General features: G+C 38.5%; 3 protein-coding genes across 6 annotated transcripts in view; 2 read left to right on the top strand and 1 right to left on the bottom strand.

The window, feature by feature from the left end:
• Nucleotides 1–20690, bottom strand: part of LOC132991113 (uncharacterized) — a 113884-nt gene extending 93194 nt beyond the window's left edge. The window contains exons 1-6 of one of the 2 annotated variants that reach the window (XM_061059736.1): nt 20372–20568; nt 19941–20086; nt 19211–19275; nt 18597–18758; nt 18409–18513; nt 18208–18317 (exon numbers count right to left, since the gene is read on the bottom strand). In XM_061059736.1, the coding sequence (XP_060915719.1) occupies nt 18289–18317; nt 18409–18513; nt 18597–18758; nt 19211–19275; nt 19941–20086; nt 20372–20485 (621 nt within the window). In that variant the 5' untranslated portion in view covers nt 20486–20568 and the 3' untranslated portion in view covers nt 18208–18288. Of the gene's footprint in view, nt 1–18207; nt 18318–18408; nt 18514–18596; nt 18759–19210; nt 19276–19940; nt 20087–20371 lie in introns of those variants that run through there. The other variant, XM_061059735.1, reaches the window with a different exon arrangement.
• The window catches only part of LOC132991123 (uncharacterized), a 46669-nt gene continuing 27609 nt past the window's right edge, over nt 6179–25238 (top strand). Inside the window, exons 1-6 of one of the 3 annotated variants that reach the window (XM_061059753.1) lie at nt 6179–6483; nt 13083–13228; nt 13599–13663; nt 14842–15003; nt 15087–15191; nt 15283–15392. In XM_061059753.1, the coding sequence (XP_060915736.1) occupies nt 6370–6483; nt 13083–13228; nt 13599–13663; nt 14842–15003; nt 15087–15191; nt 15283–15326 (636 nt within the window). In that variant the 5' untranslated portion in view covers nt 6179–6369 and the 3' untranslated portion in view covers nt 15327–15392. Of the gene's footprint in view, nt 6484–12255; nt 12417–13082; nt 13229–13598; nt 13664–14841; nt 15004–15086; nt 15192–15282; nt 15393–25238 lie in introns of those variants that run through there. The other 2 variants (XM_061059752.1, XM_061059755.1) reach the window with 2 other exon arrangements.
• LOC132991127 (uncharacterized) lies at nt 21871–24032 on the top strand. The gene is made up of 6 exons (XM_061059760.1): nt 21871–22064; nt 22191–22336; nt 22705–22769; nt 23485–23646; nt 23730–23834; nt 23924–24032. The coding sequence occupies exons 1-6, from the start codon at nt 21951–21953 to the stop codon at nt 23950–23952; spliced, it is 621 nt and encodes a 206-aa protein (XP_060915743.1). The 5' UTR covers nt 21871–21950; the 3' UTR covers nt 23953–24032.

Here is a 25238-nt window from a genome sequence, read left to right as displayed (position 1 = left end):
CTGGGATGCCAAGACAAAGGACTTCCTGTGGTAATTATAGAGATAATAAGATGTATGAAACCGTATAAAACTCTTACTAACATCAACAAACACACATGCGGTCTGAACCGTCGAAAAGGAGGGTTTTATTCTGAAAATAAACAGGATGTTTTAATGTTGTTTCGAGGAGTCTGACTTCCTGTCCCGCCCGATCTCCTCTGTGGTAAATTGATGCTCCGTGCATCCGGCAAAAATATAAGCCTTGTGTGTCTGCTGCAGAGGGCGCCAGACTGATGGAGCTGAGACAGAGCGCTGTGGAGCCAGAGAAAGAACACACACACTGAGTAAAGTAAAAACCTATCAGCTCCGCTGCCGTAACGCATCTGGTGGGATTTAGGGGTCAGAAACCTTGGCGACTCTTAGAGACCCTGTGAGATAATGTAGCATAACAGTTGCAATCTTAAGGGAAAATTACAATTCAATATAACGCACAGTTATGACGAATGGATTTGGACTTGTATTGGTGTGTTTCCAGTCTTCTCGACTACTCAAAGATGCTTTCATACTGGATGTCATTCTGACGCTAAAACTGCTGCCGACACAATCTTTAAAGCAACACACAAATTGCAGTCCATATCCCCGGATGCTCCTAATAAAGCAAGAAGACTCTGGATCTATGTTATGGATCAATCAAGGGGGCATATGAGTCTGAAGCAGGGCCTGCACTGGGTTCCTCAGATCACAATACTGTGCACCTTCTACCTGTGTATAGATCTGTGGTGAGGAGGTAGAAAAGCAGTGTTAAGCAGGTCAAAGTCTGGACTGACTTCAGGGCGTGTTTTGAGTGCACAGACTGGTCTATATTCCAGGAGGACTGCGCTGATATTGATGAACTTACAGATGTTGTGTGCAGCTACATTTCATTTTGTGAAGACTGTGTGATTCCTTTAGAAATGTGAAGATTTTCCCTAATAACAATCAGTGGCTCTCCAAAGACATTAATTGTCTTATACATGAACGGAAAGTTGCTTTTAATGAAGGTGACGTCCTTGCTGAGAGGAAATTGAAAAACGAAGTACGGGCTGAAATTAAGAAAGCTAAAATTAGGTATAAAGATAAGATTGAGGCAGAACTCAGCAGTAACAATCTGAAAAAAACAATTTTGGAATGGAATAAAAACTATAACTGGACTACAAAAGAAGGGGAACAGTGGAATTGCCTTTTTATTCAGATATACATCTGGCAGATGAATTAAATAGTTTTCATCTTCCTTTAGGAAATAATGATTTGACTGCACAGATGAATGTAATAAAGGAAAAGACAACAGCTCCTCCAGCATTTGCTTTTGATGTGAAGGACGTGGCAAATCTTTTTTAGGCAAAAAGCCCTGGACCTGACAACATCTGTGGCCAGCTTTTAAAAACATCTTTCACTATATCTTCACACAATCTGTTAACCTGCAGAAAGTGCCTAAACTTTGGAAAAAGTCAATTATTGTTCCTGTAGCTAAAATTAGCACCCCGAAAACACTGAATGATTTCAGGCCTGTAGCGTTGACTTCTCTAGTGATGAAGACATTAGAAAAGATTATCAAGACTCAAATTTTAATGCAGGTTGAAGAACACCTAGATCCTCTTCAATTTGCGTACAGAGCAGGTAGAGGTGTGGACGATGCTGTCACCACATTGTTACACTATTTGTATAAGCATCTTGAGGGCCCTAAGACACATGCCAGACTCCTGTTCATTGACTTTTCTTCAGCATTTAACACCATACAGCCAATTTTGCTTGCTGAAAGGCTTATTCATCAGTTTTAACTTGAGCCTAGCTTGATTGGATGGGTTGTGAAAGTAAATGGTATTTTTTCTAACCAGCTCTCTTCTTCCACTGGGTCTCCTCAGGGTTGTTGTCTGTCACCCCTTCTGTACATTATGTACACTAATGAGTGTCGCAGCAATCACAGTCATAGACACCTTCTTAAATTTGCTGATGACACTGTCATTGTCAGCCTTCTTGAGGGGGGAGAGCAGGGTCATGGGCCAATTGTGGATGACTTTGTGGCTTGCTGTGATGAATCTTTTCTCCACTTAAACTTCACAAAAACTAAAGACATGATCATTGATTTTAGAAAGTCCCCACCAAGCCAAATACCAACTGGTATCAAATCAGCTGACATTTAAATTGTGGAAAACTACAAATATCTGGGTGTAGTTCTGGACAATAGGTTACGTTTTGAAAATCATATCGACGCTACCTCCAAGAAGGTTCAGCAAAGACTGTTCTTTTTAAGAAAAATGAACTCTTTTAATGTTTCTATGGAGATGATGACTCTGTTTTATAAAAGTTTTATTGAATCTGTTTTAAATTTTTGCATCCCTGCATGGTATGGAAGCCTGAACTTGACAAATAAGATTAGACTTGGGAGACTTGTTAAAACAAGCAGCAGAATTTCAGGGAGGTGTCAGGTTGGACTTTTGACCATTTATAATCAGCAGGTCCTGAGGAAAGCTATGGCCATACTTGTGATCCCAGATCACCCACTTCACAGTGAGGTTGACCTTTGACCCTCAGGTCGTCGTTTTAGAGCTCCTGTAAGGAAGACAAAAAGACTCCAGGTCTCATTTTTACCAAGTGCAATTAATATGTTAAACAACATTTAGCTATTTGTTGCTCTTTTTGCACTTGAATTGCACATTTGCACACCTCCACTTTGCACTTTAATAACTTGAATTTCCATTCTGGTCCGGGCTCTTGACTGATTTTATTACCTTGTTTTTATTTGGTTTTATATTTTGCTGTTTTGTCTGATTTCTTTTTTTTCCCCTTGTGGGACAATAAAAAATCTGAATCTGAATCTGAATCAGATAAGGGTATGATTACGTATACAGCACACAGCACAAGGCCCCAAAACACATGTGTATCTGTGAGTTATTATTTATCTTTTATACAGTTGGTACATAAACTTTTAAAAGACGGAAATTATACCCTGGAAGGGCAATGTATTCTGGGAGATGCACACTGTAAATTAGAAAAACTGTAAAAAAAAAAATCATGAAACTGTTATTTGTCCTAGATACAATAGAGAACAGCAATTAATCAATATTCCAAAATATTTCTACATGTCTGCCAATGAAGGAACCCTTAAGGCCATGGGTCCCTATAAAAAGGAGTAAAAATCCAACTAGTGTCCCCATATTGTAGGTGTACAAACCATGTGTACCTACAGTTTACACCATGTATACATATGTCCAGAGCGAAAACACTGAAGTGAAACGGAACTAAAAGCCTCATCACAGATATTTTTTTCTCTCCAACCACAAATGGGAAAAAATAATGCATAAAAAGATTGAGTTGATTGTCCATGTGACCATTTTTCTCTAACTTACTTGTAACAACTGTGAAAAACTGAAAAATCGATAACAATAAAACCTTCACTTGAAAGATAATGTCAACCTTCATAATGACCCTGTAAACCAGTGGGTCCCCATCAATTTGGTTTAAATCTGGTCTATGTCCCCACATTGTAGGTTTCCAAATTGCACACTTTTTAAAATATTTTGTTTTTCGTACATTTCAAGCCAAACAATAGTTCATTTTAATAAAAAATATTTTTAACAACAACAAAACTAATTTTCAGTTTTACTCCATCCCAAACCCAGTGTAAAGCAATATATCCCAATTTCTTACATTCAATTAGAGCCAAATGAAAGAAGAGAAAGAAAAACAACAGTAAGAAAACGTGCTAAAGAAATACCTCTTAAAACGCTTTCTAAGTACCTTTATTCAGGCTTATTAAACGTTCTCAGTAGCTTCATTTACTGTGTGTTGTGAACTAAATGCTGAATTTGTGGGCAAGCAATCGATGGCGTGATTGATATCCTTATCGGCTCAAGTGAAGCAACGAGTCATTGTTGGTTTTAGCTTAACCCAGGCAATACTGCGATGGACTGTAGTCTCTGTATTTGAGAATCGAGGACAGGCAAGGACAGGTCAGCAAATCTGTTGATGTTTGATACACAAACCAGTGTCCTTAGAAGTCCTACAAACACAGAATATCATCAAATCTCCTTTAAACCTGAATCCCTATTGTGTAAATAGCAGAAAAGCCTGAACACATGTAGCTTTTTTTCTATTGCTCCTTTTATCCTCCAGCCTGTTAAACTACTATATAACGAAGGATAGTATTATGGCCACATTAAGTGTTTTTCAGATATCGTGATTAAAGTCATAAATATACGAGAATAAACGTACAATATGTGGAATTTTACGACAATCTTTAAATTCAAATATTACAAATTTATAAAAAATGGACTAAAACAATGTTAGATTTTTGTTGTTGTTGAGTAATTAGACTACCTCAAATATTTCCAACAGTTATCAAAGCCAGAGAAATCTGAACTTCCTTGCCGCTGAGGTGGAGGTCGGAGCAGTGTGTGCATGAATGAGGTGGTAGTTGGGAAGACACAGTCCAATGGTGGTGGCTGGGCTCGACGCGTTGGTTGTGGGGACGTCTTTAAGTGCTAAGTCTGGCTGTGTTGTCATATTTTATAATGTTGTGTCTGTTACGTTTTTGTTTTTACCTGAGAAGGAAGAAGTTTTGAAAAGAACACAAGTTTAGTCTTCCAAATGTCACTAAAATGAAACACTACTGGTACAAAAACGGGCGTTAATGGGCTAACTTACATATTGGCATCACCAACAGGCTAACCTGCTCTTTTTGAGAGATCAATCAGGTTGTATTTTTAACTAATAAGGCAGAGTATTCCTTATACATATTACATATACCAAACATCTGTGAGGAAATTTTAATTTAAAACATTTACATATTTCAGCGAAAACTAGTAATATAAAGGCTTTGACATTTTATTCAGGTATATTCCAGTTTCTAAATAAAACACAATTTGCAATTTATGGCCTGAATGACAAATTTAGGGGCTGATCGATGACATGTTGGATTTTACAGCATTATTGGTAGAGATGACGCTATCAGTCAGTGTTGGTTTTAGCTGGAATGAGACCGTCCTGTGATTATCTGTATCATCTGTGTATTTGTGCATCTTTGGCAGCCAAGAACAAATCACATAATCAGTTAATGTTTGATGCACAAAAAGAACAGTGTCCTTAGGAAATCTTTCAAGCCCAGAACAACCTGATATCACCGTTGAACCCACAGTGAGAAAATGTTGAGCTCAAACATTGCTTTCCCAACTTTGGCCAAAAAATGCACATGCACATGCACTAGAAAGGTCAGAACACGTAGAGGCCTAAGCTTCTGTGGTATAACTCCTGTGTCATCCTGTGTCAATCGATACATCTATTCAATTCTTACATATATTATGAAGTAAAAGTATGTTTTAAGAGGAGATGGCTGCAAGCAAGATTTCCCTAATTCAACAAATTATAATTGCTCATAGTGTCAAGCCTTTTTCCATAGATTATAAAAACTAAAAGGAAATGTAAATACTGTTGACCTTGCTAGCTTGCTATTTAGGGTTTGCTAGATGATGGAAAAGGATGAGTCCCCTTACTTGAGATTCATAAATTATATCGCAAATGTCTCAAAGGAATCATGCTTCTACTTTAAGGGATAATTCTGTTTGTGTTGTAGCACATGGTGATATTGGATCTCTTACACCTTTTATCTGAGCAGAAAGGAGTTTTGAAGACAACATAAGCATTTCTTTAATATCAAACATAACCTGTTGAACAAACGCTGACCTAAATGCTGTGGACCTTGCTAGCTTAATATCAAGGATCTGTGAGCGGATGAGTCTTATTGTACAAATATTGTCTGTGAGTAAATTGAAGGAAAGCAATAGAAAGAGTGACATGTTATGGCGTGAAGATGATCTATATGAGATAAAAAGAGTGAAATCAATGATGATGATATAATGCTAGAATTAAAGGTTGGTCAGCTAATGAGCTGATAATGATTAGTTTGCTGCTGATTACCTGATAAAGTTGTGGCTTTTACCTTTTTTGATCTCAGCAGTTCAAGATTATTGTTTTGTGTGCTATATACTATGCAGTCTGTGCAGTTATGCAGTAAAGGGCAAGTCAATAAATCTGTATGATTGATGTACAAATGATCAGTGTCCTTAGAAACCCTATAAACACAGGACACCATAGAATCTCGTCTTAAATGACAGCTGGACAAGAGTGGAGTCAAATATCTTGTGCCCAACTCCAGGAAAAAAAGTTAAATGATCTACTATAAATTCATATTATATGAATAGTCCAAAAAGCCAGGACACTTGAACTCTGCCATGATTAGATTCTATAAAGGCTGAATGTCTCTGTGAGGCTCCGTCATTCAGCTTTGTCAGAGAAAAGCTCCCTGCTTGGTGTTTTCTTCCATACATTGCTAACAAGCTAACCATCCGTAGCATCATGAATCTGTTGTTCAGCAGTCTTTTCCTGGTGGCTGGGTTGTTCCTGAGCAGCTCTGCTCTGTCAGTTGAAGAATGCAGACCTCTGATCACACCTCTTCCAAGATTTGAACCGGTAAGCCTCCTCTGCTGGGTCTGTAGGTTAGCATTAGCATTCAGGATTTTTAGCGGTACACATCTTTTTTGAAACCTTTAGTCCTCATTTGATTGATTTCTTTCCTTATCATTAGTATTCAGTTTGAGCTATACCTTAGCATTAGAAGACAACTTTTGAGAAGCCAGGAAAATTAATTTTGTCACTCAGTGAAGAAGAAAATGAGAACTCATTCTAACATGACTCTCAGAGCACAATGTTTAAATGAGATCAAAAACCTGGGCCTCAGAGATACTTTCGCCCTAAAATTGAACTTTCAGATGGATACATAGTCATTTCTCTATGGTAAGTAAGAACCTGGGAATTTGTACATCAGATATGATTGACTAAGCCTCATACAGAACTTGTTTCCCGATGATTATTCCAATATACTGTATGTGTTGAACCAGGCTTTATATGTCTGAATGAATTGACTAAATTATAAGTTTAATTCTAAGGTTACACATATAATAGAGGCTTTTTGCCCTTCCACAATGTTTTTCAGAAAGTTTTTCTGGTTGTGGTTTTAATACTTGGTACTTTTCTTGTGCAATACCTAAGTTTAACAACTCTTAGCTCTCTTGAAAATACCCAACATTTTGGAAATCAAGTTTGGGCCTAATTAAAAAAGGCTAAAATAATGTAAAAAGTTAAATCTAATACAAACTTGACCCAACAATTGAGACTTGATAAAGGTGTGTGCAAAAATACAATTTACAATCAGCATTTGGCTCTGCTTGCATTATTTACAGACATTTGAGTCTAACTCATTAACTTTACATTTATCTGCAGAGTTACAGAAGGTGGATCTTCATCTTGGGTTACATTACTAGTGAACCACACAGAGTCTTGTTCAAGACTACCAAGAGCCAGTGGATTGACTTCATTCAGACGTCACCTGACCACAAGGAATTCGTTCAGGATATCGCTAGGCTAGAATAGTTACTTCTACAGTGGAGGTTTCAGTCCAAGCATGGCAAGCATGAAATTCATAGCATTTTTTAAACAATGATTGCAAAGAGAACAGTTGCCTGGTTTAAGGCACAAGTTAACAGGTCACAGACACAACATGACTATGATAAGATAAATGCAATGTATTAAATTATTTTTTGTTCCATCTAGATTTCGTGGTGTTAGTTGATAGTAGGCACCATCTTTGTTACACCATTTTTTTATATTCCAGCTCTGAACAAGGCTTTTCCTACATGTTCTCTTCAACCCTTCCACTGACATGTCGGAACTAACCATTTCTCCTTTATTTCTTATCAGTCCTACATATTGCAAGTTTGGATCACACCCTGTAACTATTAATTCCAACACTGCAGCAACTGACAGTAAGTCACCTGTTATGATATGACACTGGAGCTTGTCAATGTTAGTTATGTTAGTCAGTGAATCAGGGTTTGTCAAATGATTCATCTTCATTTCAGCCTAGGAGCTAGCCAAATAGTGTCTACTTCAAATTACAGTGCTTTTGTTTTAATCCTTTACTTTCCAGAGTCCAACTTCACCTGCACATACCATTCCCTGCCAACCTGTGAGGGATGTCTGCTCTACACCGTCGACAGCAGAACCAACAATCAATTAATCCACATTATGAACATCACTGAGCCAAAGACCATTGCAGAGGTCAAAAACTTTCGGGCTTTTTACCTGATGGGTAAGAAGAACAAGAGAGAAAAAAACAGTTTGTAGTCCGAAAAATGTCTTAATCATAATTTAATTACATTTCTGTTTCCAGCCAAAGAGTCGACTATCAAGCACCACGATCTGGCACATGCCATGAAGCAGGCTAAGTGTCTTGGTTTCACTGGAGAACCAGACTTCATCTACGACCCCAAAGATAATGCGTTACCTACATACTTATCTGATTGATGACATAGAGAGGAGTGATTTCTGACAAAACTGAATTATTTCTCTCTCTTTCTCTTTGCAGCTCTCTGTGACAAAGACTAACAGTAAGCTGAAGAAAAGTGAAGGCGATATTCAGCTGAAGTACTAACCATCCCTGAGAAATATGTTTAACAGAAATTGGGGATGTAAATAAATAAATGTGGAAAAAAAAAACAATAAAGGTGTGAATTTATTTTCATTCAAATAAATACAGAGGTTGGCGATGGATTGGCTCTTCTATTGAAAGGGGATGAAGAATAAGAAGACAGGGCCGATTGAAAAGAGTGGGTAATTCCTCAGTGTTTAAGGATGGCATAGGGCATTCAATTTGGAAAGTGGCTGATGTTCTGAACGCAGCAGAAAACTGGCTGAGGATTTGTCAGGGCAGAGGGAGACAGTAGTGGATTGAACACAATTACTTCAAGATCAGATACATGGGTGGGTTAAAAAGCTTTGGGGTACCAAAGCTCGCAACAGGTCTGGAGACAAATCCATGACCAGTGGATAAGGGTTAAGCTTAAGATAAGATAAGATAAGATAGTCCTTTATTGATCCCCAGTGGGGAAATTCAAGTGCTGCAGCAGTAAAAGACAACAAGAAGAACATGAATATTAATATGAATACAATTAGAATATATTGGAATAAAATAAAAGTAAAGATAAAGTAACTACGTATTTACAACTATAATAAGCAAAATGTCTGTCAGTGATTAAGAAGACAGACTGTAGGAACCACTGCTGTTGTACAGTCTGATGGCAGTGGGCACAAAGGAGCGCCTGAAGCGCTCAGTTTTGAACCTGGGGGGGATGTGAGGAAGGCTGAAGGAACTTCCCAGCTGCCATGGCTCATCATGGAGAGGGTGAGAGGAGTTGTCCAGGATGGCTGTGATTTTGTCCCTCATCCTCCCCTCAGCCACCATCTCCAAACTGTCCAGGCCAACAAGCGAGCGTGCCTTCCTCACCAGCTTGTTGAATCTGCCCTTGAGCAAGGCACCAAACCCCCTCCCCACCATCAGCTCAGGAGCGCCCGCTGTGGGCCGTCACTCTGTTCTTCTCTCCATTAGTGCATGTCCATAGGATCCTGTTTCTGCATGTGTGTGTATATTTCAGCCTATGTGTGTGTTCATGACTTACAGAGTGTAAAAACTGTAAAAATTTCCCCTTGCGGGGATCAATAAAAGTAAATCTTAATCTTTACTGCCACCCCACCAGCACACCACAGCAAAGAAGAGGGCACTGGCCACCACAGACTGGTAGAAGGTCTTCAGGAGTCTGTTGCAGACACTGAACGATCTGACTCTCCTCAGGCAGAACAGCCTGCTCTGTCCCTTCCTGAAGTTACTGAGCTATCAGTGGCCCATGATTTGACCAATTATATTTGCTTTGATCTTTTGTCAACTGTATTTTTTATTTTCCCTGTCAGCTCCAACTGAGGTTTTTTTTTTTAGTTTCTAGAAATTTGAGTGGGTTACGTAAATCAAAATCAGAATGGAATTGCATTCACTGTCATTTTAAGCTTTGTTCCCAACAACCATGAATAAGTGATAAATAATGAGTCTCTCAGTGGTTTTTGTGTGTGCAAACGGCAATTGGAATCGCTCTCTAATCCTGGAGCATTTACACTAGTCCCATGAGCACTCTCAGGAAGAGTCTCTGTTGTGTTCTCTTTACAGATGCAGTGGTGTGGACTGACCAGGAGAGGTCCTCAGATATTAGGACATCCTAGAATCTTTAGGAAGTCTACAAAGTTGTGCCAGCCCTTAGGTGGAGGAGAAGGTATACTGACATTGATCGACACTCTGTGCGTAATTTCTATTTCTGGGCAAGTCCTTGATTTAGTTGTATACAAGGGAGGAGAGGCTGAAGTCAAGCAGATTGCTGACTAAAAAGTCTGGAATGATTGTATTAAATGCTCAGCTGAGGTCAATTGAAGATCATCCTCAGATAGTTCTCCCAGTGTTCTAAGTGGCTCGGCCCTGTGTGAGTTGCAATGCCACTTTACACTTTGAAGCACTTTGAATTGGACTTGTTGCTAAATAAATAAACTTCCCTTTCCCAGGTCCCCTATACTCAGGTCAACTCGCAGTTCGTTTTCATCGGGGTAGCAGAGAGTCACTCCCGTGATTCCCCGCCAACCTCAATGTCATGTTTTGTTATTGTTTTGATTGAGAGCCCCCCTGGTGGCGGAATTGACATACTTTGCATTTAAAAAGCATAAAACATTAGCTTGTAGCAGCAGGACAAACGGTAACTAATAGGCCAAAAGGCATCAGTCAAGCTAGTACTTGCTTGTCAAGCTTGCAAGTACTAGCTAGCTTGACTTTTTAGCCTCTTTTTCTATAAAGCTAACACTAACTACAGTATAGATTGTAGGCCTTGACCATTAGACTTTTATGAGGTCTGCAACCATTTTTATTTGTTTTTTAATGATGCACTTTTATTTTGTTGGCAAAATGGGTGCGTAGTGTGTGCTCATAAGTAATATGTGGACTTAATATCTGTCAAAAAGGTCACACTGCTGGGGTATAACGGTGGCTGAATGGTTACGGCGCACTCCTTTATTTCAGAGCTTCACTTAAGTAGGTGTGATATTGGGGGCGCAGATAGCCAAGCGGTTAGGTTAAATTTAGATTGAGAAAAATTATATTGTAATAACTGTCGTTCTCGTTTTATTGCCCAGGCCCAAGTTTGAACATCACACAACTATCCTGGAACACCTTCAGAATAAAAGCCTTAAAACAAGTGCATAAACAAGGGCAGTTTCTTCACAGAAATTCCAGAGCAAGCTTTTAACTTGAAAATCAAACAAGAAGCATAACTGGACTTTTTTCATGCCTGTCACATATTCTACTAATATGTATAGACATATATGTCATACAAGGTTGATATAGCCATCTATATCATTTTGTCCTTTCTGATCAAAACCACGAGGCCAGAGACAACAATAGGCAGGACTTCTATTCTCTAGATTTTCCGCACAAGACCAACCAAAGACAGGCATGAGACACGCAGCTCACACTGGCAGTCTGGAAGCTCTTACTTAACATGCCGAAATGAAAAAAAGGGGCCGCAGTGCAGTCACCAAGACACACTGCTGACTGAAGAAGGAAGCACAACAGCTGCGGCCAATACTTCTTACTCACCTTCAGCTCGCCCTCTAACATACCCATGGTAATGTCCATGACTCCAGATACAATCATCGCCTTTTCTTACCCAACAACCGCCGTGATTATTTACTCTAAAACTGAGTTCCAACAGGAGAGATTTTGTGAGATTCTGGACTCTGATTGGCCATGAACATAATCTGTTAGTGTGTGGTGTGCTGTCTTGGTCACATCATTGCTCTCGTCACACTACTGTTTAATCTGTGTTTTTCTACGTGTGTGTGGTCTCCCACATTTTCTACAATGTGTTTGTTTGAACATTTGTAAAAACCATTAGTGTGGTTTGGATAGCTGCTAATGAGTGGCTTACTAGATGAAGTTGTGTCTGTTTGGTCGGGTTAATTTTTTCAACCTAAGAACGACAAAGTTCAATTAGAAGGTTTTTCTTTTTTCATTTATTTCTATTTGTACATTGTGAGTATCCAAGGACAAATCAACACACATTGTAAATGTTTGATGTGCAAACTGAAGTGTCCTTAGAAATCCTACAAACACAGGACACCCCTAGAATCTCCTCTTAGCCTGCAGTGAGAGGAGGTACGTAGAAGTCCATGTCATTGCCCAACTCCGAGGAAAATAAATAAAAATTCCTATTATATGAAGAGTCCAAAAAGCCCGAACACTTGGAACTCCGCCATAAGCAACTTCTATAAAGACTGAGTGAATATGTGAGGCTCCATCATTCAGCTTTGTCAGAAAGCTTTCTTGGTGTTCTCTTCCAGTCAAGCTAAACATTTGTAGCATCATGAATCTGTGGTTCAGCAGTCTTTTCCTGGTGGCTGGGTTGTTCCTGAGCTGCTCGGCTCAAACAGTTGAGGAGTGCAGACCTTTGATAACACCTCTTCCAACTTTTGAACCGGTAAGCCGCCTCTACTTCTCTCCTGGGTCTTTAGGTTAGCATTAGCATGAATGACTTTCAGCAGCTTTTTCAGTTTTGGAAATACTGATGTACTGTATAAGATTGACTACCTTGGACTCAGATACTTTGCCCAAAGACTGAAATTTTCAGATGGATTCATTATCCTTTTTCTACAGTGAGTGTGAAGCTGTGATTTTCAACTACTGACATTTGAATCTATTACTAAATCTTATTCAGATCTTATTTCTCTCTGATTCAACTCTACGTGTTAAGCTATGCTAAACATGTGCTAGTTTTTAAGTAAACGTTTATTTAGAGGCTACACATAAAGGCTTTTTGCACTTCCACAACTTTTTCCTGAAAGTTCTACTGTTAAAGGATGGATGTGTTTTTAAGAATATGTTACTGTTTCCTGTATATTACTTAGGTTTAAATAACTGCAAACTACCTGTTCAATTAAAAAAAACAAAATTGAGGAATCTAAATATGATTTTCTGCCAAACTTTTAGAAGATATTTGGCTTCTTTGGAATGGCTTGGGTAATACTGAAGATGAATATATGATTTGAATAATGAGCTGAAATATTACAATCTTGATTCAGCTTTTGATACCCAGTGCTACACCTGATAAAGGTTTGTACCTCATTGACTTTTTGTTTGTCTGCAGAGTTACGGAAGGTGGATCTTCATCATGGGCTGGATTACTAGTGAACCACATAGAGAGTTGTTCAAGACCACCAAGAGCCAGTGGATTGACTTCATTCAGACATCACCAGACCACAAGCAATTTGTTCAGGATATTGGGATCAGGCAGTGAGTAGCAGCAGTGCAAATATATCATATATTCATGTAAATGGATAAACATAGAGGAAAGAATCCCCCTAAAACACATTTAACAAACGTTGGTCACATTTTTGTGTCTATACTACTCCATGCTGAATTTGTAATCATTCCAACCAGATTTACTGCTCTACAGATGTTACCAAACAACACCTGAGATACATCCTTTAAGGCACATCAATTTACCTTTTGGGGGATAGATTTTTACATTGATTTGGTGAAGATGGACTGTTGAGAACAGACTCATAATTGTTACTTTAAGCCTTCCTTGTGTTTTTTTTTTACATATTCCCTTTTACAATGACATGTCTGAACTTGTCTTTTCTCCTTTATTTGTTCTCAGTACTACATATTGCAAGTATGGATCACACCCTGTAACTGTTCATTCCAACCTTGCAGCTACTGACAGTAAGTCACCTGATCTGTTTTGGTTATGGAGCTTGTCAATGTTAGTTCTGTTAATCAGTGAATCTGAGTTTGTCCAAATAAAAGGCCCAGAGAAACCACCTCTTTAAACCTATATTTACCTTATAGGTGAGTGGCTATCTCAGTTTTCCGAAATCATTATCTTAGATAAGAGAAACATTTATATAAAACATTATTTTATAAATTATAATAATAATAAAATCAGTGAGTTTGTCCAAACAAGAGTCACAACTGATTCAACAGAGAAAAACAGCCTCTTTTAATCTATATTTACCTTACTTCTGTTTGCCTAAATCATTATCTAAGATAAGAGAGAGAACTCAGGATGTGATGGTTATTATGCCCCAGTAGTCGGGGGCAATGGATTGGAAACATAAACTAAATATTTCTCTGGATTTTGATTCCTGTGTAAGCAAAGGTCAGCGGTGACTAATTTACGCCTCAAGAACATTCATGACATTGTTTATCCCAGGACACACCCACAAATAATTTACCATCAGTCATTTCATGTATCTAACATCATTATGTCACCTTCCAATGTGCCTCTTGTACAGAACTGGAGTTAAGCCAATAACTTTCTGATTATAATCCAAACAGTGACCTTATTTCCAAATCTAACAAGATAGATTTGGTGCTTCCCCCAATCAAAGTGAGACAAGTTCACTGTGTAAAGTGTCATTCTTAAAACATTGTAAAACAGGAAGTAGAGCTCACTTAAAAATGGTTTTCTTTGCCTTTAAAATTACCCCAATCCAGATCTGTTTTAACCTTGGCAAGGTATTCCATGTTGAAAAAAAAAACCTGTTTTTCAAAGCTAAGAATTACGAAAGCACACTTAACAATTTCCACTAGATGCTCCATGTGTTACAGATCCTGACACCTTAAGTGGGACATAAAGATCACTGAACAACTGAAGAGCCTGATGATTTAAACAATTTTGGATGAGATTTTGATTGTCAAAATTACTAATATTATATTAGCTTTACATTTATAGTTTTGTTCGATTAGCTTGAATATCGTCATCAGATGCTTTTGACCAGGAGGTAACACTGACTTAAATGTGAAAAGTCATAGTATCAACCTTTAGCAGAGTCGAGGAAGCAAGCGTAACAATGTCTGCTTCGGATTAAAATATTTTTGTTTCATTTTTTGTTTGTCAGAGTCCAACTTCACCTGCACGTACCATTCCCTGCCAACCTGTGAGGGATGTCTGCTCTACACCGTCGACAGCAGAACCAACAATAATTTAATCCACATTATGAACATCACTGAACCCCAAACCATTGCAGAGGTCGAAAGCTATCGGGCATTTTACTTGATGGGTAGGAATAACCAGATTCATTATAACTTCTTTGATATGTGAAACATTTCTTCATTTTAATCTATTTTACATTTCTGTTTCCAGCTAAAGAAAATCATGTCAAGCACCATGAACTGGTACATGCCATGAAGCAGGCGAGGTGTCTTGGTTTCACAGGAGAACCAGACTTCATCTATGACCCCGAGGACAGTGAGTAACCTTCAAACCTGTCTGATTAAATAAATGTAGAAGTGTGATTTCAGACAGAATTTAATCAATTCATTTTTCTTTCTCTTTACAGCGTTGTGTGAAAAAGGAAAAGATGTTTCAGATGAAGACGACTGACGTTCTATAACTGAACCAAAATGAAATTGTGGAAGTAAATAAACAATTTTGACTTGAAACATTAAATGTGTGGCCTTCCTTTTTTTCAAATCTAATAAATATATTGAGGGTGCAGATGGGGACTGGGATGGGGTGCCACAAACTTGCACATGCTCTGAAGCAGGCGAGTTGTCTTAGTTTCACAGGAGAACCAGACTTCATTAAGACCAAGAGGATAGTAAGTAACCTTTGTCTTTGCTGCTCTCTTTGACAAAAAGAAAAATGAGGAAGGAGATGATTAAAGGCGATCTTCAGCTTAAGTCATAAATATCCTTGAAAATTTTTCAAAACAGGAATTTTGATAGTAAATAAAAATTGTGACTTATGAAATATTAAAGGTGCGGCCTCTGTTTTTTTTAATCTTATTTATACACTGGGGGAAATTTTGCAGCAATATTAATCAAAAAGAATCAATCAAGATTTATTTATATAGCACCTTTCATACAAATCAAATGCAATTCAACGGGCTTAGCAGCAATTGAAAAAGAATAATAATAATAATAATGACAATACATACAAAGAAAAATGGATTTAGAAGTTGAGACTAGTGCAACCCACTGTTTACAGGAAATACCTGTGGATGTTCCCAGGTGCCACAATCGATGACAAAATCTAACTAATCAAGGTGACTTCTAGTCGGGATGTCTTCATTGACTGTGGAGACTACATTAGGACCAACTATGACCTGCTTTTTCATGCATTAATTTAGGAGTTCTCCGATTCTATTTCTCCGAACAGGTGTATCTGCTGCCAGTGCAATCAAACAAGAACAAATACCTTCTTACAGTTATCTGTGCCTTCACAAAATGGGTAGAGTGCCTACCTGTACTACACAGCCCAGCCACCGTGTGTCTCTAAATGAATCACATCTTTTCAGGGTTCAAACTGCCATGTTGCACCAGTATAGGCAGAGGGACCAGTTTGACTGCTAATGTCATGCAACAGCTATTAGACCCAATTTAACCAATTTCCACACCAGGCCCTATTTTCAGGCGGCAGAGCAAGTCTCTGAGAACCAAACCGTGGTCAACAAATTGAAAAGGTGTGTGATATCCAACCACCAGTAAGAGCAATAGGAAGTTTGTTATTGTGCAGAACAGATGCAGAGCTAATATAGCTGATTTAGATTTTGAAATCATATTTTGAGTCAAATTTCATGGATCTATGGGTTTAAAGTTTAAAGAACTGAGGCTTCAAGAAGGAGTGTGATGGTGAAAGGAGATCAGTGAGACAGGAGGGGGCCTGATGGTTAAGGGCTTTAGGTGTTAGGACCAGGATTCTGAATTTGGGGGGGTGGTAAGAGACAGGGAACTAATGGAGATTTTTCAGGACAGAGGTGATGTGCTACAGGTGTGGGTGCAGATAAGAAGGTATGCAGCAGAGTTGTCTATTGTGAGGCAGGAGTTAGGAGCTCCTTTGTATTGTTATGGGTAGTCCAGGTAAGCTTGGTGATTAACTGTTGAAACGATTTTCTGAAGAGCTGGGGAAGTCTTACCATTAACCTTGGCAGAGAACACTAAGGGAGTTAAAAAGCTCCTCAGAAAATGTTGTTGGGGAGAGGGACGTCTGGGTTCGCCCGTTGCCATTTGGTTCAGTATGCTTTAGCAAGTACAACTGACACTATAGGTTTAAAATGCACAAATGTTAGAAGTTGGACTTTCATTTGTAGATTAAAGTGAAATGGTTAGGACAGACCTTCTGTAGCTACACTTTGCTCTCATGGTGTCCTTGTTAGACTGGCTTTAGAATATGCAAGTAGGACAACTCTTTTTTGTTCTTCCACCTTCCAATCCAAAGTATGAACTGGGCTCTAACACTTGTCCAACAAATGGAACTTGCATGGCTGCAAGAATTAAAGTGACTTGAATTTAAAGCAATGTCAGTCAGGACCTATCTCGTCATAGAATTAACTGCAAAATGGAAATACAGTTAAGGAATTTGACATTTGACTCTGCTCTTGGCAGCAGCCAAAACACCGGCCTGTCAGCAGCAGCCGTCTCGCTGCCATATTTATATTTTTTCTCCATTATCAGCTTTCTCCATAGAGTCTGTTAGCATAGCTTCCAAGCAATATGGCGGACGTTAAGTTTCGATTCTGGGAGTGAGTTCCCACCCACTGATCTGTGATTGGTCTGTAGCTTCAGTGGTCGAAAATATGAGGAACTAGAGTTGTAGTTTCACCCCGCTAACCGCAACAGCTGCCAGTGACGCAATATGACGATTTTTGCGTCACTGGAAGCTCCTTTACAGACTCAGAAATACAAAGAGTTCCCATCTGAGGGGAAAATGAGGGTGGGATGCACGACTATTCAAAAACACTACCAGTTTAATACTGATACAATACTTAATGCAAATGGGTGAAGTATCCCTTTAAGTGCTCCATTGGTTAGCGGGGCAGAATGCCACTGATGTTTTCAGGGAGGGCAGTGCTTCTGTTGCTTCAAAGTTCATGCCAAAGTGCTTTTTGATTTGCCTTGGGAACTTGCTTTGTGCCCAGAGGTTGTGTCATTTAAGTAGCAAAATGGGGTTGGACGGGCCCAGATGCAGCTGTCCCTTTAGATCAATAAAACGTGACTCAAAATGTATTTTCAAAATGCAATTCAGCTCTATTAGCTGGTGTCTCGGCTGCACAATTACTCCCTGTTAACGCTAACTAAACTGTGCTGTTAACACCACTGTGTGCAACAGTCCCCTTATTGAAGGGGGGCGAAATGAGGGCGGGATTCACGACCATTCAAAAATACTACCAGGTTTCTAATGATACAAAGCTTAATGCAAATGGGTGAATTATCCCTTTAACCTAAATATATTTATTAGATTTGAAAAAAAGGAAGGCCACACATTTAATGTTTCAAGTCACAATTCTTTACTTCCACAATTTCAGTTTAGTTCAGTAAAAGATATGATGTCAGTCGTCTTCATCTCAAACATCTTTTCCTTTTTCACACAACGCTGTAAAGAGAAAGAAAAATGAATTGATTAAATTCTGTCTGAAATCACACTTCTACATTTATTTAATCAGACAGGTTTGAAGGTTACTCACTGTCTTTGGGGTCATAGATGAAGTCTGGTTCTCCTGTGAAACCAAGACACCTCGCCTGCTTCATGGCATGTACCAGTTCATGGTGCTTGACATGATTTTCTTTAGCTGGAAACAGAAATGTAAAATAGATTAAAATGAAGAAATGTTTAACAAATCAAAGAAGTTATAATGAATCTGGTTATTCCTACCCATCAAGTAAAACGCCCGATAGCTTTCGACCTCTGCAATGGTTTGGGGTTCAGTGATGTTCATAATGTGGATTAAATTATTGTTGGTTCTGCTGTCGACGGTGTAGAGCAGACATCCCTCACAGGTTGGCAGGGAATGGTACGTGCAGGTGAAGCTGGACTCTAAAAGAAAAAAAGAAAAAAAAACATTTACATCTGAAGCAGACATCGCTCCCAGACTCAAATGAAGGTGGATACATTTACTTGACCAGAAGAAGAGGAGTTTTTATGATAGTTTTAGAGCCATGCTAGCAGCTCTGTTGGGCTGAGTGAGATAAATGCTATGATCAGTACGGTAATGTGCTCAAAGGTACAACGCTAACATGCTGGAATATTGTTCTTCAGGTTGACAAACTAAGTTCAGATTTTTATCATGCTAACAAACAATGTTTAATATTTATGTTTCTCATATAATATAATGATTTCAGCAAACTGAGATAGCCACTCACTTATAAGGTAAATATAGGTTTAAAGAGGTGGTTTCTCTGGGCCTTTTATTTGGACAAACTCAAATTCACTGATTAACAGAACTAACATTGACAAGCTCCATAACCAAAACAGATCAGGTGACTTACTGTCAGTAGCTGCAAGGTTGGAATGAACAGTTACAGGGTGTGATCCATACTTGCAATATGTAGTACTGAGAACAAATAAAGGAGAAAAGACAAGTTCAGACACCAAAAAGTAAAGTAACAATAATGAGTCTGTTCTCAACAGTCCATCTTCACCAAATCAATGTAAAAATCTATCCCCTGACAATTGTCTTCTTATTACAGTGATGTTGTTCTTGTGACCTGTTAACTCGTGCCTCAGTCTTTTAGCACGAAAGCATGCATGAAGCCATGAAGTCAACATTTGTTTGCTTTCAAGAATTAATGATTTAAAAATAATAATGGTGGCATGTTATTATTGGCTCCTTGTGTTTAGTTCTGGTTGAAATCTAGGACATACTGTTTCTTCAAAGACTTGATCTGAAAGGCAAATTGTCTGATTTCAACTAATGTTTGAAGTAACAACTATACATTTTAGGCAGTATACCATGCTTGGATGGCAATCTCCATTTTGGTCGTAACTGACCCAGAAAAGCAAGAGGTAAATTGATGTGCCTTAAAGGATGTATCTCAGGTGTTGTTTGGTAACATCTGTAGAGCAGTAAATCTGGTTGGAATGATTACAAATTCAGCATGGAGTAGTATAGACACAAAAATGTGACCAACGTTTGTTAAATGTGTTTTAGGGGGATTCTTTCCTCTATGTTTATCCATTTACATGAATATATGATATATTTGCACTGCTGCTACTCACTGCCTGATCCCAATATCCTGAACAAATTCCTTGTGGTCTGGTGATGTCTGAATGAAGTCAATCCACTGGCTCTTGGTGGTCTTGAACAACTCTCTATGTGGTCCACTAGTAATCCAGCCCATGATGAAGATCCACCTTCCGTAACTCTGCAGACAAACAAAAAGTCAATGAGGTACACAAAAATATCAGTAATTAATTTCAACATAGCTGAATGGTGAACTTAATTTGCAATTTGCTCAAACCTTAATCAGGGGTATCACTGACTATCAAACGTCAAAAATGTCAGTCTCAGGGGAAAGTATCTGAGCCCAAAGTATTCAATCTTATACATCAGCCTTATGCAAAACTGAAAAAGGTACCTAAAAAGCTGCTAAAAATCATTCATACTAATGCTAACCTAAAGACCCAGGAGAGAAGCAGAGGCGGCTTACCGGTTCAAAAGTTGGAAGAGGTGTTATCAGAGGTCTGCACTCCTCAACTGTTTGAGCCGAGCAGCTCAGGAACAACCCAGCCACCAGGAAAAGACTGCTGAACAACAGATTCATGATGCTACAAATGGTTAGCTTCAGTTTACAACTTGAAGAAAAACAACAAGCAGGAAGCTCTGACAAAGCTGAATGACTGATCCTCACAGAGCCACTCAGTCTTTATAGAAGTTGCTTATGGCAGAGTTCCAAGTGTCCTGGCTTTTTGAATCTTTATGTTATAGGAATTTTAAATAAATAATTATTATCTTTATTCCTTGGAGTTGGTCAGACAATATTTGACTTCAACCTTGTCCAAATAGGGTGTCCTGTGTTTATAGGATTCCTAAGGACACTTCAGTTTGCACATCAAACATTACATATGTGTTGACTTGTCCTTTGCCACCCCAAAACACAAATACACAGAGAATATGTAGTTTAGATAAGATAAGATAAGATAAGATTATTATTATTATTAGATAAAATTAGCAACAACAGCTAAGCGTGATAAGAGCCAGATTAGTCTAATATTAACTTTAGCAACTGCAATGATGATGAAACATCTGTTAATTATAGATGTTAAAGGAGATGTTAGGCTGATATTAATAGTTGTAGCAGTTAGAGTCGCAGGGGCGCATGTCAGCATGCCGTCCACACCAATGATCCAGAGGAACCAACGAGACAAGGGAGCTCTGGATTCCAAAGGAGAGGAGCCTGATAACTGAAGGCTCTACCTCCCATAGTAGATACTGTCGGTAAAAGTAGTCCAAAAAACAATCAACAACCATTCTTAGCAATTTAGTTTACTCTAAAGTGGAGTTACACCGTGCAGAAAATGTGTAGAGACATTTTGCGAGATTCCCAACTTTCATATTTGGACTCTGGTTGGCCATGAATATAATCTGTTAGTTTGTGGTGTACAGTTCTGGTCATATCATTGCTCTCCACACATTATAGGTACAAAACTGTTTAATCTATCATTATTTATGTAAATGTTTTTGATCTCCCACATTTTCTACATTATGTTTTTGTTTGAAGGATGTTAAAAACGTTTTAGTGTGAGCCAGGCTTCAGTCAGCTAACGAGCTGCTAATCAGAGGCTTGTTGGAGCTTACTTGGAGAAGTTGTCCGTCACCTTTTTTAACCCGACCACCACAGAGTTCATGGTAAAGTTTTATTTAATTTTAACGGTACATATTCTCTGTGTATTTGTGTTTTGGGGCAGCCAAGGAGAAGTCAACACATATGTAATGGTTGATGTGCAAACTGAAGTGTCCTTAGGAATCCTATAAACACAGGACACCCTATTTGGACAAGGTTGAAGTCAAATATTGTCTGACCAACTCCAAGGAATAAAGATAATAATTATTTATTTAAAATTCCTATAACATAAAGATTCAAAAAGGCAGGACACTTGGAACTCTGCCATTAGCAACTTCTATAAAGACTGAGTGGCTCTGTGAGGATCAGTCATTCAGCTTTGTCAGAGCTTCCTGCTTGTTGTTTTTCTTCAAGTTGTAAACTGAAGCTAACCATTTGTAGCATCATGAATCTGTTGTTCAGCAGTCTTTTCCTGGTGGCTGGGTTGTTCCTGAGCAGCTCGGCTCAGACCGTCGATGAATGCAGATCTTTGATCACACCTCTTCCAACTTTTGAACCGGTAAGCCTCTTCTGATTCTCTCTGATTAAGGTTTGAGTCAAATGCAAATTACGTTCAGCATTCAGGTCTGTTGAGATTAATTACTGATATTTTTGTGTACCTCATTGACTTTTTGTTTGTCTGCAGAGTTACGGAAGGTGGATCTTCATCATGGGCTGGATTACTAGTGGACCACATAGAGAGTTGTTCAAGACCACCAAGAGCCAGTGGATTGACTTCATTCAGACATCACCAGACCACAAGGAATTTGTTCAGGATATTGGGATCAGGCAGTGAGTATCAGCAGTACAATATCAGCTGTATGATTATAGTTCATAACTTTTTAAATATGCAAGCATTGGAGGAGAGAATTTGCCTTGAACACATTAGTTGTTCTAGATGTCAAACATATCTTAACACAAGGAGTCTATAACAACCATCTGCAGTTATTTCTTTATGTTGATTTGATGTCGGCTAAAAAACAGCCTAATGTCGTCCCACATGCTTCTTCTTATAAGGCTGAGGTCTAAGCTTATAGGTCACAGGTTCTGCATCACTATGATAAGAGGAATGTAAAATATAGAAATCATTTTTTCAACAAAATATTTGAATATGAATGACATGTCTGAACTGATCTTTACTCCTTTCTTTTTTATTTTAGTCCTACACATTGCAAGTACGGATCACACCCTGTAACTATCCATTCCAACTCTGCACTAACCGACAGTAAGTCTGCTGATCTGCTATCATACTGGTGCTTATGTTAGTCCTGTTAGTCAGTGTATGAGTTTGTCCAATCAAAAATGTCAAACACATCTTCCAACTGTTTGTCTCCTAAAAAGGTTTAGGTTTGAGGACTTGTTGCTGCTAGTTGTAGGGGTGCTAATTTAGAAAACTCTGCCTTTGGCTGTATGACAGTTTAGGAACAAAGATGAATGAAGACGTTAAAGTCAGAGGACATGTTGGAAAGTCCACCAGGACAGACCCTGTTTCAGATTCATCTTACCTTGTGTATATTGTCCGATTGCCTAATATACCTGAAGGGTTTATGTGATGTCAGATATGATGCAGCATGAAACAGCACTGGCTGATTTTCAATGGCACAAGAGCCTCACAAACATTTTAATGAAAATAAAAATAATAATAAAACAAATACGAAAGAAAAAGTACAAAACAAACTCAAAATTGAACATATGATGATACAGGATGCTACTATTTTACAATAAAACATTGTTAGACAGGGAGCATGTAACCATACTGATCGAAGCATTTAGCTCATTACTCTCAGACCAACAGAGCTGCTAGCATGACTGTAGACTCTGAAACTATCGTAAACATTACTGTTCTGCAGTTCAGGTAAATGTATCTGCCTTCAATTCAGTCTAGGAGCAAGCCAAACAATGTCTGCTTGGGATTTAATGATTTTGTTTTTTCCTGTTAGAGTCCAACTTCACCTGCACGTACCATTCCCTGCCAACCTGTGAGGGATGTCTGCTCTACACCGTCGACAGCAGAACCAACAATAATTTAATCCACATTATGAACATTGATGAGCCAAAAACCATTGCAGAGGTCGAAAGCTATCGGGCATTTTACCTCATGGGTAAGAAGAACAGAAAAGAAAATAACTCCTTTAATATTTGAAACATTTCTTCACTTTAATCTATTTTACATTTCTGTTTCCAGCTAAAGAAAACGATATCAAGCACCACGAACTGGCACATGCCATGAAGCAGGCGAGGTGTCTTGGTTTCACAGGAGAACCAGACTTCATCTATGACCCCAAAGACAGTGAGTAACCTTCAAACCTGTCTGATTAAATAAATGTAGAAGTGTGATTTCACACAAAACTAAATCAATTCATATTTCTCTCTTTACAGCGTTGTGTGAAAAAGGAAAAGAAAAATGAAGACAGCTGAAGTCCTATCTTTAATTAAATCAACTGAAATTGTTAAAATAAAGAAATAAAAAGTTTCTTAAAATATTAAAGTTGTGGTTTTTGTTTTCTAATTAATACATTGAGAGTGGGGATGGGGGGTTGAGGGAAAAGGGGCTAGCGCAGAGCAGTGGAAACAGCAACAGGATGTTTGTTATTGATCAGCGGCGACACACACAGCTAAAAAAGCTGATTTAGATTTTGAAAATCAATCAATCAATCATTATTTGTATAGCGCCAATCCATAACAATTGTTATCTCGAGATGCTTAATCAGTTATGTTACAAAAAACAAATGTGAGATGGGATAAGATGCAGGAAGTATTTCTCCTTTGCATCCCTCATGTTCCTTTTTCCCACACTTCCATGCAACTGAGGTGGGTCAGAGCATGCCGACGGTGTGAATATTTATTACAAATAGGTAGTGAAGTGATGAGTAAATAAATGCACATAAATGTTTAAAATGATTATGAATGGATATATCGTAAGAGTGACATGAGAGGCTATACGCTAAGGGATGTAGGACTTCTGTCTAACTTGTAAAAATGGAATTTGGATCTACTTTGAATTTAGGAGCTAGAATCAACCCTTGATCACAGCCACAGTAGGTGTTGTCTTAATATTCATAGGTGCAGATAGGCACTCTACCTATTTTGTGAAGGCGGAAATAACTGTAAGAAAATATTGGTTCTACTCGTATAGCTTAATAAAACATACTGTTGAACTTGTCAGATTGTCACAAATTCAGTTTCATAGTCGATTTATATTTTAGATGTTCATTTGATATAGCTATACAATTTCATGATAAAGTTTAATTGAGAAAAGCAGAGCCCTGATGGCTTTTAGGAGCTTTTTAGACTAGAGTCTTATGTGTCAACTGATCACGGCATGGCTTCAAAGAGAGAGTGGATTTGTTTCTTAAAAAGATACCAACAATAAAACCCAATGACTACAGGCCAACAAACCAAAAACCCATCAGAGTTTGAGGACTTTCTTTGTGAAATCTGCCGTCAGGGTAACTCAATAAGATTTATCGGAGTTAATGTTAGGTTCCTGTGAGATAGATCTCATAGGGGAAGGGGGAAGGCGGCTTTGATAGGTGTCTGAGCAGGGCAGTCTGTGAGTTAACATCAGAGTTCTTTTCCCTGGCTGATTTGCAGGAAAGAGGGCGCTCATCCGATCAGCACAAACTCAGTGTCAGTGCGTTCTACACAGGCTCAGCACATCTCGTTGTGCTCCGCACGTTATTTCGTCAAAGGG

Source organism: Labrus mixtus, chromosome 16 (assembly GCF_963584025.1).
Source record: "Labrus mixtus chromosome 16, fLabMix1.1, whole genome shotgun sequence".
In the NCBI taxonomy this organism is placed as follows: Eukaryota; Metazoa; Chordata; class Actinopteri; order Labriformes; family Labridae; genus Labrus; species Labrus mixtus.
The sequence above is the reverse complement of the archived record's forward strand: the minus strand, read 5'-3'. Positions and strand labels throughout refer to the sequence as shown.